General features: G+C 29.7%; 2 protein-coding genes across 3 annotated transcripts; one reads left to right on the plus strand and one right to left on the minus strand.

Annotated features, from left to right (window-relative positions):
- Positions 1–187: 187 nt before the first annotated feature.
- LOC130894553 (large neutral amino acids transporter small subunit 1) lies at positions 188–7,942 on the plus strand. Its single transcript, XM_057801433.1, has 5 exons — positions 188–758; positions 3,054–3,283; positions 3,688–3,947; positions 4,133–4,457; positions 5,910–7,942. The coding sequence occupies exons 1-5, from the start codon at positions 503–505 to the stop codon at positions 6,303–6,305; spliced, it is 1,467 nt and encodes a 488-aa protein (XP_057657416.1). The 5' UTR covers positions 188–502; the 3' UTR covers positions 6,306–7,942.
- Positions 7,943–10,575: 2,633 nt separating this feature from the next.
- LOC130894554 (tyrosine aminotransferase) lies at positions 10,576–14,341 on the minus strand. 2 transcript variants are annotated; one of them, XM_057801434.1, is made up of 5 exons: positions 13,522–14,341; positions 12,921–13,242; positions 11,863–12,160; positions 11,406–11,777; positions 10,576–10,970 (listed from the first exon to the last, which is right to left on the minus strand). In XM_057801434.1, the coding sequence occupies exons 1-5, from the start codon at positions 13,700–13,702 to the stop codon at positions 10,860–10,862; spliced, it is 1,284 nt and encodes a 427-aa protein (XP_057657417.1). In that variant the 5' UTR covers positions 13,703–14,341; the 3' UTR covers positions 10,576–10,859. The 2 variants fall into 2 exon arrangements, 1 of the variants encoding a protein (XP_057657417.1); XR_009059344.1 differs by lacking the exon at positions 10,576–10,970 and adding an exon at positions 10,998–11,244 and having other exon boundaries at positions 11,303–11,777; positions 13,522–13,948.
- Between the last annotated feature and the right edge of the window lie 125 nt (positions 14,342–14,466).

Below are 14,466 nucleotides of genomic sequence, written 5' to 3' on the forward strand. Positions count from 1 at the left end.
TTTTCTTTCTAGTGACGCCATTGTCTTATCACAAAGCAACACTTTAAATTTAAGTAAGATTTATATCAGTAAACAGCAGAGATCCGATTGTTTTAACATGTAAATTTCCAAAAACTACTTAAATAAATAATAATTTGTTTTATTAACTTTAATTATTTATATTTATAAAGTTTTATATAAAACCTTCATGTTACGCCGCTGGGTTTCAAGTAATACAATAGGGCAATTTTGCACAGGATGTAAATCGAACAACGAAAAGTAGGAAGCTTGAAAAGACTAGTTATGTTTTCACCTTAAATCTCGTAGCATTTATACTGTTTGTCGGTAGACGAAGGGAGGTACGACCTTCTACCTAATCTCAATTCTACGTACCGTTTCGGTTCGTCCATTCGTCATTTTGTTTTTGAAACGGTATGCGGTCTGTTAGTGACAGCGCGGTAAATACACGTGGTGAAGTGTATATAGTTAATTGTTTGTTTTAAATATCGAAATAAAATTCGAAATGGGCAAGGAAATTGAATGTGCGAACAAGCAAAACGACGATGGTACTTCGTCGGAAACTTCGGGCGTGAAAATGAAAAAAGAATTATCACTTTTGGATGGAGTAGCAATTATTGTTGGTATCATAATCGGTTCAGGTATATTCGTTTCGCCGAGGGGAGTTTTGAAAGTGTCTGGATCTATAGGGCAGGCTCTTATAGTATGGATACTTTCAGGGCTTTTATCCATGATAGGTGCTTTATGTTATACGGAATTAGGTGAGTTTGTATATTAAAAACAATTTGTTTATTGCATTATTCGCATTATTTGCATTATTATTTTTTTCTAGTATTATGTTAATGTACATTATTTGTATGTTAATTCAGGTCAAAAATGTGATTAATCGATTCTTACACTGTAAAAAATATTTTATTTAATAAAACGACAAATTTTTTGTTTCTATCCTTTTTAACCGATAAAAAACCCTAAAAGTTAATATAAAAGCGGGTTCCTTATAACAGAGGCGGACTAAGAAAATTTTAATGTTATTGCAAAATGTATTACGAAATCTATTTAAAATTCATAGTTTATATTTCAAAACAGGTTTTCGTATTTTATTTTAAGATCGATCTCATTATATCACGAAATACCAGGTGTTGAAAATTGTAAAAAAAAATTTGAACGTATATGTCAGATGAATTGACATTAAGTTGATAAATATGGCACGACTATCATTTCCGGGTCGCCATTTTGTACATCGACACGAAATAAGTCGATAATGAAGAACAAAATTTTTCGATATTTCGCTTCGTTTTCGAGATATCTATACTTGAAGTCGAAAAGGACCAATCTAACCTAATTTCGCTATTGAAAGCATTCGAAGCATACCTGTTGCTTCATAACCTCAAAATAGCATATTTCTACATTTAATTATTAATAGAAACTTCAAATTATTGGTAAATATTTATCACAAAATGATGAAAATTATATATAACTATCGATTTAGCTTCAGAAATACGTTCTATAAGGGTAAATTATATAAAAATTAACTCGTGATGAAATTAAAACAATAAAATCTTCATTCTTCACGAAGTATTAAACGTCATCTGTTCTACAAACCTAAACTAACGTTTGGTTATAACTTCAAGTATGGATATCTCAAAAACGAAGCGAGATATCGAAAAATTTTATTCTTCATTTTCGTTTTATTTAGGCCTAATTAAGCTGAATGTTATACATTTCTACGTATTTAATTTCAAAAATATCAATAAAACTTGTAAAAATGATTAAAATATTCTAAACGTATTTCCGCCATCTTGTAATATCTAAATTAGCAATACTTTTTACAACTTTCCATTGAATATAGTTACTTATTTCATTCATAATTATAAAAATAAATAATAAATTTTTAAATGGAATTATAGAAGTATGTTTCTTTCCCCATTGTATACGACTTAGTTTTCAAGTCTCGATATCATAATTTAAAACCGTCAAAGTGATAATATTTGTTTACGAGTTATAATTATATCTACAGAACTATCGTATATAATCAAATATAGGTGGCAAAAAGAAGATATCAATCTGTATAGTTATTGCATCATACCGAAAGGAATCCCCAGATATTGCATCATCTTATGTCGAGACGGTAGAATTTTTGGTGAGAGGAATATCTGTGTCAAAAATTATATACCCGATGATCTGTGTTATAATATTAACGCGTTATATATTTTATATGTATATTTCGTACCGATGTTGCCGGTTCCAAGTTTTAGAAATACTTTACTAGAAAATATCTGGTATAAGCGCTGACAGTTCTAAAACACCAGCCATTTTATATACTCATTATCAGTTTATATTTATTGATAAAATATCAAAGATAAATATCACACAAGGAAAAATGTTGTTTTACTAAAATAATTGTGATAATAACATCGAATATATATTTTAATATGTATTTCAATGTGAAAAGAATTTTCACTGTCAAGTTGTATGTCAATGACCTTGACAATCTTAAGACATTTTTTCGCGACGTAAATTTTAACAAATAGACAACTAAACTATCCTTGTATCATAAAATAATATTTTTGTTATTTACTTTTAAAAATATATGTTTAATCTCAATAAAATTATGTATCTTTTACCGAAAACAATTATTATAATCGTTTTGCAAATAAAGAACGTTGGAAAAGATTTTTTAATTCAATTTAATTCGATAATAACATGCGAGGTCATGCACATCGGACGAGACTCTTGAAGCAAATTAAAAAGAAGAAAAGGAAACAATAATTTTGTTGTGTAGTTATTCATTTGTAAATCTTTAAAGCTTAATTCGTACACAATGGGATATTAATAGAATTTTACCATGAAATAAATTTATTTTTATAACATATTTCATAGATATCAATAATTCTTTATCATTGTGTTTTGATAGATCAACACCAGAGGGCGTAGACAATATATTAAATTATAAGTCGAAATTTTAATTATTTACGCAGCAGTGGCGACATCTATGTATAAACCTCCGAACTTATAAAGTATTCAGGGGCGTACTGATTAATAATTTTATTTCGCAGGTACTATGATTCCGAAGTCCGGAGGTGATTACGCTTATATAAAAGAAGCGTTCGGACCACTTCCGGCTTTTCTTTATCTATGGGTGGCATTATTTATTTTGGTACCAACAGGGAACGCCATTACGGCTATAACTTTTGCACAATATATTTTGCAACCGTTTTGGGGTACGTGTCCGGCGCCATTTGAAGCAGTGAGGCTTCTAGCTGCCGTTACCATATGCATTTTAACGGTAATTATACACTAAGAGAAATTATTTTCATATTTTATCTTTGGATCAAAGTATTTAATACGTCAGTTGTACGCTATTAATAACTATAATAAAATATAATCCTTTCTTATCTATTTATTGTTGTTATCAAGTTTCGTAGGTGGATTTTTTTATACAGGGGCAATTTCCACTGAAATTATTTTTATCAATGGGCAAATAAATTGAATTCTACAATTTACTATGAAAAAATATTGGATAAATAGTCGTTTAACATGAAATATAATAGATTACACTGAGAAAACAAGTTCTAATCACTTTATTAGTGTGTCAGATATGACGTTATACCTGAGTGTACGTCAAACATATTGACAGTTAACTCTCTTAGATTATTGTGTATAACGGAGTTGTATTATCAATTTTGTTAGGTAGTCAACTGTTACAACGTAAAATGGGTGACTCGAGTCCAAAGCATATTTACGGCAACGAAGATGTTAGCTCTCGGAATAATTGTTCTAGCTGGTGTTTATTACGCTTGCGCGGGACACGTGGAAAATTTTCAAAGACCCATGGAAGGTACTAATTGGGATCCCGGACATATCGCCGTAGCGTTTTATTCGGGATTATTTTCCTATTCTGGATATAATTATTTAAATTTCGTTACCGAAGAACTCAAAAATCCATACAAGTGAGTACTGAATTCATTAGTTAATTTTTTATTTAATAAGTAAATCCGTCGTAGCACGCCACTGGATTAACATTGGTATGAAACGTTTCCTCATTACTACCAACGCTTAAATTTCAATTTCTCCCGAATCACGATACTTCAAATGTCAAAATTGTCAATGGAAAGTAAACTAATTTTTTTTTCAGGAATCTCCCGAAGGCCATTTGCATTTCCATGCCAGTGGTAACTGTAGTATACGTAATAGCTAATGTGGCCTATTTCGTGGTTTTAAGTAAAGACGATGTGCTGGCGTCCGATGCCGTGGCCGTAACTTTCGGTGATAAAGTTTTGGGGATGTTTTCGTTTCTGATGCCGGTGTCAGTTGCTTGTTCGACATTCGGATCATTGAACGGTGCCATTTTCGCTTCTTCTAGATTGTTTTTCGTCGGAGCTAGAGAAGGACATTTACCCAGGGCTCTATGCTTGATTTCGGTGAAGAGGCTCACTCCAGTACCGTCTTTAGTGTTTTTGGTAAGATTTTAAAAATTTGAATTTATGCTTTTAAAATAAAACACCCTGTATATATAAGTTTATTTAACTTTTGTTAATATTTTCTCGAAGTTGTCTTAATTTTAAGTGAATAACTACGTTTGGCAACAACGCAATTTTGTTCATGTAATATTTTCAACTTTTGCACTATAGTCGTATTGGGTGCAATTTCATTGAAATTTCCTAAATTTGAAGTGAATAACTACGTTTGGCAACAACGCAATTTTGTTATTCTAATGTTTCTATCTTTAAATTTACAGTGTTGTCGTATTGTGCACAATTTTATCGAAATACCCTCAATTTAAAAGAAAAAATTATGTTAAGCAACGTCGCAATTTTGTTAAAATGTCACATCGATCGTTTGAATTCTACATGTTGTCGTATTAGGCATAATTTTGTTGAAATTCCCTTAATTTGTTGCCAAAATTTACGTTTGGCAACGTCGCAATTTTGTTATTCTAATGTTTCTATCTCTAAATTTACAGTGTTGTCGTATTGTGCAAAATTTTATCGAAATACCCTCAATTTAAAAGAAAAAATTATGTTAAGCAACGTCGCAAATTTGTTAAAATGTCATATCGATCATTTCAATTTCACACTGATGTCATATTGGAGAAATTTTGTTGAAATTCCCATATTTTGAGGCAAAAAAGTACGTTTGGCAACGTCGCAATTTTGTTAAAATGTTATATCGATCGTTTGAATTCTACATGTTGTCGTATTAGGCATAATTTTGTTGAAATTCCATTAATTTGTTGCTAAAATTTACGTTTGGCAACGTCGCAATTTTGTCAATGTCATTTCGATCACTTGTTTTGGGCACAATATCTTTTTTATTTTTACGCTGTTGTCATTGCTCATACAAAAAGTATCACTGGCTTTTTACATCAAACACTCTGTATATATATATATATATATATATATATATATATATATATATATATATATATATCAATTGTACAAATTTTTCTAATTTGATGTAAAAAATAAAGTTTGGCAACATCTCAATCTTGTTAATCTCATGTATCAATTTCTTGGCTAATACGAAAATTTGGTTGTTTTTTTGTCACTTTGGTTATTTTCATATAAAACATTCTGTATATATGTTTAAGAATTTTTTATAAAGAATATCGAATTGATGTAACAACAGATTTTTGTCGTAATTTTCAAAATATGGATAAAAAACGTATATTTGGCAACATCGCACTTTATTTAGATGCGTACATATTTCTAATTTTATACTATCGTCGCCATTATTGAGTATAATACAGTTATGAAGCATATTTCAGTAGAATATGGATTGTACGTTTGGCAACGTCGAATTTTTTTTAACCAAATATATCCAAATTTATTGTAATTTTAAACAGTTTTTTGTTACCACTACAGTTAATTAAATGTGTTTAATTGATATTATGAATAATGTTTTTTTCTCAGGGCATAATAACGGCGGCGTTGGTAATGGTAGAAGACGTTTACGCTTTGATAAATTACAGTTCGTTCGTCGAATCGCTTTTCATCACAATAAGCATTTTAGGACTAATGTACATGCGCAAAACTCGACCGGAAGCCATGCGCCCCATTAAAATTAATTTAATATTACCGATCACGTTCTTCGTGATATGCACGTTTCTGGTGACGTTCCCTTGTTACGTAAGTCCGATGGAAGTGGGAATTGGCGTCGCATTCATTTTGTGCGGTATACCGGTTTACGTCATAACGATCGGTTGGCGAAACAAACCGATATGGTTAAAACGAATTTTCAACAATTTCAATAATGGCTGTGCTAAACTATTCATATGCGTACCGGCCGAGAGCGAAAAAGATTTTTGATATTTTTTATAGAATATAAATAAAATGAACTTTTTTTATTTATTTTTTTCATATTTATTGGTAATAAATAGTTAATGGTACCTAAACTACGAACACTTTGAAATAAAACATTTGCGAAGCCTCATAAAAACATGGCGGAAGCTACACCAAAATGTCTCGAAATTGAATAAAATACTAACAATTATAGAGTAGTTTCACATACCTGCTATATTTCTATAAAACTTCGAGTACTATACACAAAACTTCACATTTGGATACATTCCAATTGTTCTCAATTTATTTTAAAAAACACTTCCAAAATACACTAGGTTCAGTTCTTAAAGTAAATTTGCTTCTATTTTTTTTAACAGTCTGCATCAAATGTCATACGCTTCTTTTTTTTACTTTTAATGATTCGCCTAATTCTACTTATCACCAATTATCAGTTTTCAAAATAATATTAATACTTATTTAAACATCTTTATATAAGTAATATAAATGAATCTTGCATTTAAACGAATAAATTCCCACAAAAAGTTTTTTTTCCCTATGATTATCATCAATTTATTCGTTGTTCTTGTATTACTAAAAAGCTTTTAAGAAAAAGAAGAGATGTTGTTGCCACGTTGTACGTTGTTATGAAAACATTTGTAAGATGATTTGTACATTCAATTCAGTTGAAAAGAAATAAGATTAATAATTTTGAATATAATACTAAACAATTACCCAGAATAATAATTAATTACTCATGAAATGCAAATGAAAAACACAGAAACATAATATTTTTATATAATTACCCGATTTTGATAACATTGAATATCACAACACTGGATAGGGTTACTGCCAAAGTTTAGAATATAATTTTAACTGAAATAAAAGATATGATTTCACTTACACTTTTCATATCTATATTCTATTGAATGATTGTAATAATACACTACAGGAGTGTTGATGCCACACATCTCCATTGTTAGCACAGGTCAGATCACTTTCCAAACGTTTTAACTGAGTTAAATATTATCATCTTATACAACAGTGAACTAATTAAACTCTTTTAAATAACTTTAAAGAACACAAACATTGTTTGGAAAGTTATCTATCACGCCCGTGACGTCATGATCCAGTTGTCTATTCTAAATATATTAGTCCAGGTGATGGTCATAAAAATCTATTGATTAAAAAAAGTGGTAGTACGGGTGATAACTCCCGAATACCAACGAGTCAATTATTTTTAAATTTTATATAAAAAAAAAGTTTTATATGCATTTGATTAATTAATATTTTATTCTACATTATTTTTATCAAATATTTTTCGGAATCTGTATTATTTAGTGCCTTAATATTCTCATTTTTTTTTTTTCGTTTTAAAACATTAGTAATTAAGAAGTTCTCTTTATAGTTTTGTGATACATCACATTGTTGTGATCGAATTCATTTAAATTCAGTTTTAATTGAACATGAGTCTCTAAAATCATACCCTTATAAGGGAATTAATTTAACTCAAATCCATCCCAGTTTAATAAAAAACAATGTAATTGTTCCAATTACTTACTAGTATTTATTATTTCTAATAAATATCAAAGTATGTGAATGTTCCAAGTGATTAAATTATGTTAATATATTGTTTTTTTATAAAAATAAATTGGTTTCATTTGTAATTTTGAGTTTCATTCATTTCCTTTCATCCCTCAACCCTCCAAAGCTTGTTACTAGTGAAAATTCGCCGGCATATTCACCAATTCATTTAATTATCATTTATAAGGAAAATTTTTGACAATATACTGCTAAATAATAAAAAAATAGAAATTACCCAATAAACATTTTCTGTAACTTATGGTGATTCCTAGTTATATAAAGACTATATAAAGGTAATGAAATTATATAAAAAGGTTACGAAGTTTTGTAAGATCACCTTTTAGTAACACAGTTATATTACGGTTTTATAAAATTTCTGTAACTTGTGGGTATATAAAGAAGTGGTATAACTGTTTCCATCACCATTTAATAAAACATGTAGTAACTGTTACCAATGTGTTTATAACAAATTTATATAAGGTTTTCCGTTACCTAAAGTATATAACTATATAGGCTCTGAGTTATATAATAGTGTTTCTAAACACAATTTAAAAAATTGGGGATTATTAGTGTTTGTATATCCTATTAAAAAACTTTTGGTAACCAAGTTAGGGACAACCATTTCTTTTATATACATCAGTTACCTTAAGTAAAATCAATTGCCCTTATATATATATAAACTTATTACAGATGACGATTGAAAAATGGTTGCCGGTGTCGATTGTCGAATAAGAATATTATATTAAGATACAAAGTTAATACTAACAGTACTAACACCAGTTGTTTGTGAGCAGTGAGCAGCAGCAGTGTAATAAACATTAATTTATTATTGTAAAATATCGCTATGTTACGAAATTGGAAAAAAATAAAGCACAGCTCTGCGTTTCGGCGGAAAGTGACAAAAAATTTTAAACGAATCGTAGATTGTGTACCGGTTACTGCTACTGTTAGACAGATAAATAATGAATTTTTTCCGCCACCAGATATTCCTCAAATTATAGAACAAAATGATAGCAGTCCAACGCCAACGACGGCAGAAAATGATCTTACTACTACTACTACCTTTAGGCTGCTTCTCAACTATTACTTTTAGATCATTATTATTTTCATTTCTTTGCTGTGTTTGTTGACCAAAAACTGCCTCTGTGGCCTTCTGTAAAAATATTGGTATATATTAAGCACTAAGTGTAGGTAACTTGTTTTAGTAAACATCTAAGAAACTTAAATATTTGGTAGGTTTAGAGATCCGCACATGCATGTAACCACTTTTAACTAGGTAATAGATTAAAGCTCTGATGTACACCCTCTTACATCTTCATTTTTAACATCGAAAAGCACTGATTGTTTTTAGTATGCAGTGGGATAAAAACCTGCATAATAATATACATAATACATAAGACATTTGAATGTCTTTTTAAATATTTAAAACTTATACTTAATACTCTTAATAGCAAACGTTTTATTCTTAGTTAAATTAAGGTTATGATTTATATCAAACATGTGTTAAACCATTGTCAAACTTGAAATGTTCCTTAAAACTCAGCTGTTCGCACGTCAGTTATTGAAAACGCGATGCGCGGGTTGCCTAACTTTAAGTATATAACAACACTTTCAGTAACGTATGTTACTTTTAATTATATACGAGATCCTTGGAGGCTTTAAGTTTTATTTTAACACTACTAGTAACTCTAAACACTATTAGATAACCCACAAAGTTATATATCATTACTATCAGTTATATAAGATCACAACAAGTGATTTTTAGGTTTCCATTATTTGTAAAATTACTATACAATGATTCCGCCATGATTGTTTACTCAAATTAAAAAGGACGATTCATTATGCCTTCAAAAAACGAAAATTAAACTTATTTGAACGACATGGAATCCAAAATTAATATCACCCTGTTAAATAGTGGTTATACGAATATCTTTGGCCACATTATTTAGCATCTATGTTAAAAATAATTTTTTTTTTATGAAATAAAATTATTTATTGTTGGATATTTGAAAGGCCCGTGCGTTTTTTCAAGGCATCTTGTCCATGTTAGCAGTAAAAACAGTTTCCCTCATGAAATTTAAGTCACTGCAATGCTAAAAACGCCTATAGGTAACGTGTATATAATATATATTTATCTGCCATCTTATAAATTTTTATTTTGCTGATAATAACCCAATAAGAAAAAGAGCGATGTAATAAAGTTAACAAGTCCAATTGAGAGAAAACATATATTTGACAGGGAGAACAGTAACAGAAATTGGTAACAGAAATATTATGAAAACCATTATAGGCAATGTTTATAAGGGTAACAGTAACATATATAACGCTACATTTGACCACTAAAAGGCTCCAACCGTGGATTTTTAAGTAGTTATATAGTGGTTGCCAAAATGTTTTCGTTACTTTTGGTTAAAACACCTAAGTTTATACATATAGCGTTACTAACCTAAGTTTTCCGTAACCTTTATATACTCCCCATTTAAGCTCTTTAAGGGGTTTATACGAGTAACAGAAATATTACGGTTACTATCATATATACATTTAAGTTATTTAATGAGGTGATATAATATTTACGGCAACTGTTATATAACAAAAAATGTTTATTGGGTAGTGTTAAAAGTTTTTATAGACCCTGTGTTTACTAATTATATAATTCATTTTTTTTTGTATTCTCTAATAAACTACGATTTTTTTATAGATAGAATTAAAGGGGTAATACAGAAATCAAATTCAATAACTGTCTACTTTGAATTTTGACATTTTTCCACAATTAATCTGTCAATTTCCTTTTGTCATGTCAGGTGCTGTTTTTTTTTAACCCTAGAAAATTTCTGGAATGTAATAATATGGATAAAAGTAGAGGAAAAAAGGTCAGCATAGCTTTGTTATGATATTTATTATTTATAATAATTTATAACCTTATCACTAGTATTCTGATAGTCAATTAACATGTCAAAATTCAACTTAGTGGTGTTAATTGAAGAATTTATTTAAAAAAAATCACATAGTATAATATCTGTTGCAGAATTCGGATATCCGTAAACAAGCTTCATTTATCACATCTTCTGGAACTGTTATCACAATTCTCAAAAACCCAGATATAGCAAAACACTATAAAAAAAAAACAAAAATGTGATACTTCATATTTCAATTTTTTTATTCAAAAACTGGAGAATAATTGATTTCTGTTTCAGTTTTTTTATCGTTATAAACTATTAAATTTCATCTTTAATTGTTAATTACTGAAAAAATATTATATGAATATCTTGAAAACGTTGAACGTTGAAATTGGATACTTATTAGTACAAACTAATGGCAATAAACATTTTACAATTAAAAATAATCATCAATGTTAGTTCGTTAATTACTAACTGTGAATTCGTACCTGCAAGTGATATTAATATGTTAATAATACTACGAATATATGTAGAAATTAAACTTACACTTAAAATAGGGTCAAAATTTTAAACGTCGTTGTCAGCTGTCAAAACTTAAACGAGATTCAGGCATTTTTTAACGAACGTTAATGAAATGAAAGTAACTTACTTCGCCCGGTAAACAAAATACCGATTCTTCTTCCATCATTTTCTGTGCAAAAGCCAGTCCGTTCTCGAACATCGGGAATTTTTCCATCCGTATTTCCACCAGCATATACATTGTACCTTGAGGCATAAACGGTGTCAATCCTTTAGCGTTTTGTATTTTTTCAAAAGCTACTTGAGCATTTCTAGCTAAAGTGTTATTTAAGAATTCGTAAAAACTTTTCGGAGTATTTTTCAAAATGGCCGGTAAGGCACCTTGAATCAACGTATTACTACCAATTGTTCTTTGAGATAACGCATTCAACGATTTTCGTACTTCATCGAATACGCCGAATTCGTCGTGAACTACAATCCAACCTAATCTCCATCCAGGTACCTAAAACAATTATTAAACACAGAATGATTCTCAAGTATCATGTCAGTTACGACGCATGCGCACATTAAATCTCACAAATCCTTACCAAAAATCTTTTGGCGAGCCCTCCGCAAATTAGAATCGGTACGCCAGAATTTAAACTAGCAGTCGATACGAATTTTTCACCGGGAAATACGATATTTTCATAAATTTCATCAGCGATAACCGGTATACGGTTATTGTAGGCTATTTCTAGTACGTTGCGAAGATGTTCCTCGCTAAAATTCGATCCGCACGGATTCGACGGGTTATTGAGAACGATAGCAGCGGTGTTGCCGTCGATTTGAGACTCCAAATGATGTAGATCCACCTCCCAATTATTTTCGGGAATGAGGTTATAATATCTGTAAGGAAAGTTTTAATAAAATTTATCTGAATTAGAGAAACCCTATTTAAAACTTTTACGAACGTCATTGGAAATATTTATGCAAAAATAAACGAAATTACATCGTAGAATTATGAAATGCAATGTTATACACAGTTGCCATCTTGCATATATTTCAAGTTCTAATGAATTCGTTATAAAATGATATAGTTTCAAAAAAATAGAAATTATGTCAAAAAAACCTCTCAAAAATCATTACGGATGTTACTATAATTGTTAAATTTACGTTTCTGCTATAAAAAATTGATAAAAAAAATTTAATTATACATGGCGGCGTATCATAAAACGTCACCGTTTAATGTATATCTTCAATTTTGAATGTATCAAGAAGGCTAACTGCCATCTTGTATGTATTTAACGTATTTAAATAAAATATCAGATAATTCGATCTAAAGTGATATAGTATCAGAAAAATTGTATTCATTTGAAAAAACCCTCTTAAAAACTATTACGGACGTCCCTGCAACATATTTGATATAAAAAGTATATGAGAATACTCAAATAGTTAATGGCGGCGTATTATATGACGTCACCGTTTAATGTACGTCTTGAATTTTTGTAACAAGAAGTTCAAGCAACAAAAAATTTCTATTGACCTTGACTTTGAGTGATAAAAGTGTGTTACATTTATAGAAAATTGACAAATCGAAATAATTACATAGATAATTATTTAGTTTATTAACGCAATAACCGACAATCATTTTAGTCAGATTTATCACCTTGCTTCCACTCCGATGTGTTCAGCTAACGTCCTATAAATTGGAAAACCGGGTCTCGGAATGAGGATGTTGTGATTTTTAGCGCCATCTGCCAACACTGTAATACAGTGCTCCAACGAAGAAGAGCATCCGCTGCATAAAATAACGTCGTTGGCATTTATTTCGGAACCGTTATGCGATAGGTATTCAGCCACGGCTTGTTTTGCATCTTGATGTCCCGTGCTGGGTAAATAACCGTTAAATAGACCTTGTTCCAGAGACGCTCGGACGGCTTCAATTGTTTCCGCTGCGGCTTTTAGATTTCCGTAAATTGTCGGATCTCCTAATGCAAAAAATAATCGTAAATTCTTAAAAAAATATATATATATATAATTCAAATTTTTATTGTATAGAGTGATTTAATTATATGAATTAATTAAATTACTAAACTAATTTCTCAGTGTAGGAATAAAATACGTTTGGTTTTCTGACCGGCTCTACAATACCAAACTTCTTAGTTATAAAAATTGTTTTTTAATACTTTTATATTGAGAAAAATCTCAATTTACAATAATAATTGGATATAATAACATATCTCTTACAAAATAAAAAATGTACTGACCTATTGATAAGGCGATGACGGATTTATCTGGATTCGGCTTCAAATCTAAATTATCTACAATTTCTCTGATGAAATTTCTGGTATTTTTTGCAGCTGTTGATGGTTCCACCTTCCACGAAACGGTTTTAAGATCTTCAATTATACTAACGCTCGCTCTTTGTTCTAATTTACGGTCGTACATACTCACACAAGTACCTTTTTTTAAAAATATGTTTGCGCCCGATTTTATTTTGTTAAACTGATTTCGAAAACTTCTTCGTATCTTTCGTTTTCTGATATCTTACGTATTACTCAATTAGCTACAGTGGCGGTACCGTAAGGGGTTATTAAATCATTTTATATTATCAAAGTTTCGCTTTCTAAGTATTTACAGCCATATTGTAATCAACTTATCGCTTTAGTTTAACGCGCCATCTTTTAGTCCCTAGATTTACCTACCTATTAATTTAAATGTTCAATAGTAGTTTCCTGTATGTCGGTACGTTGTATTTGAGCTCAATACTTTTCAAACTTGAGTACTCAAGTTTAATAAAAAAAGAATTAAATTATTGTAGAAGATATTTTTGTAAATTTATCATGAATAAATTAAAACAACTTTGTACACTTCCAATTTTATAGGAATATAGTAATTTTATGTACTACTTTTAAATATTTTTCGTTTTGCTTATCTGAAAATAGTTCCTTTAGCTCCGCCACTGGTAACTGAGATTAATTTTTGTTATTCTGAGATATGCATATACGATTGAAATTATTACAAAATGCACAATTTTCATTTATTTTTAAATTTATTATTTCAATTCGATTCGATATTCATTAAATTCAATGAAAAATACCAATGTTTTCCCTTTAATCTCGTTTATGAGAAAAGATTTTTTCAACATATGAAAATAATAGTTATTTACAGTGGGTTCAATTAAATTTCAATTGGAAAATTTTCATAACTTC

The sequence above is a fragment of the Diorhabda carinulata genome, chromosome 5, assembly GCF_026250575.1.
Source record: "Diorhabda carinulata isolate Delta chromosome 5, icDioCari1.1, whole genome shotgun sequence".
In the NCBI taxonomy this organism is placed as follows: Eukaryota; Metazoa; Arthropoda; class Insecta; order Coleoptera; family Chrysomelidae; genus Diorhabda; species Diorhabda carinulata.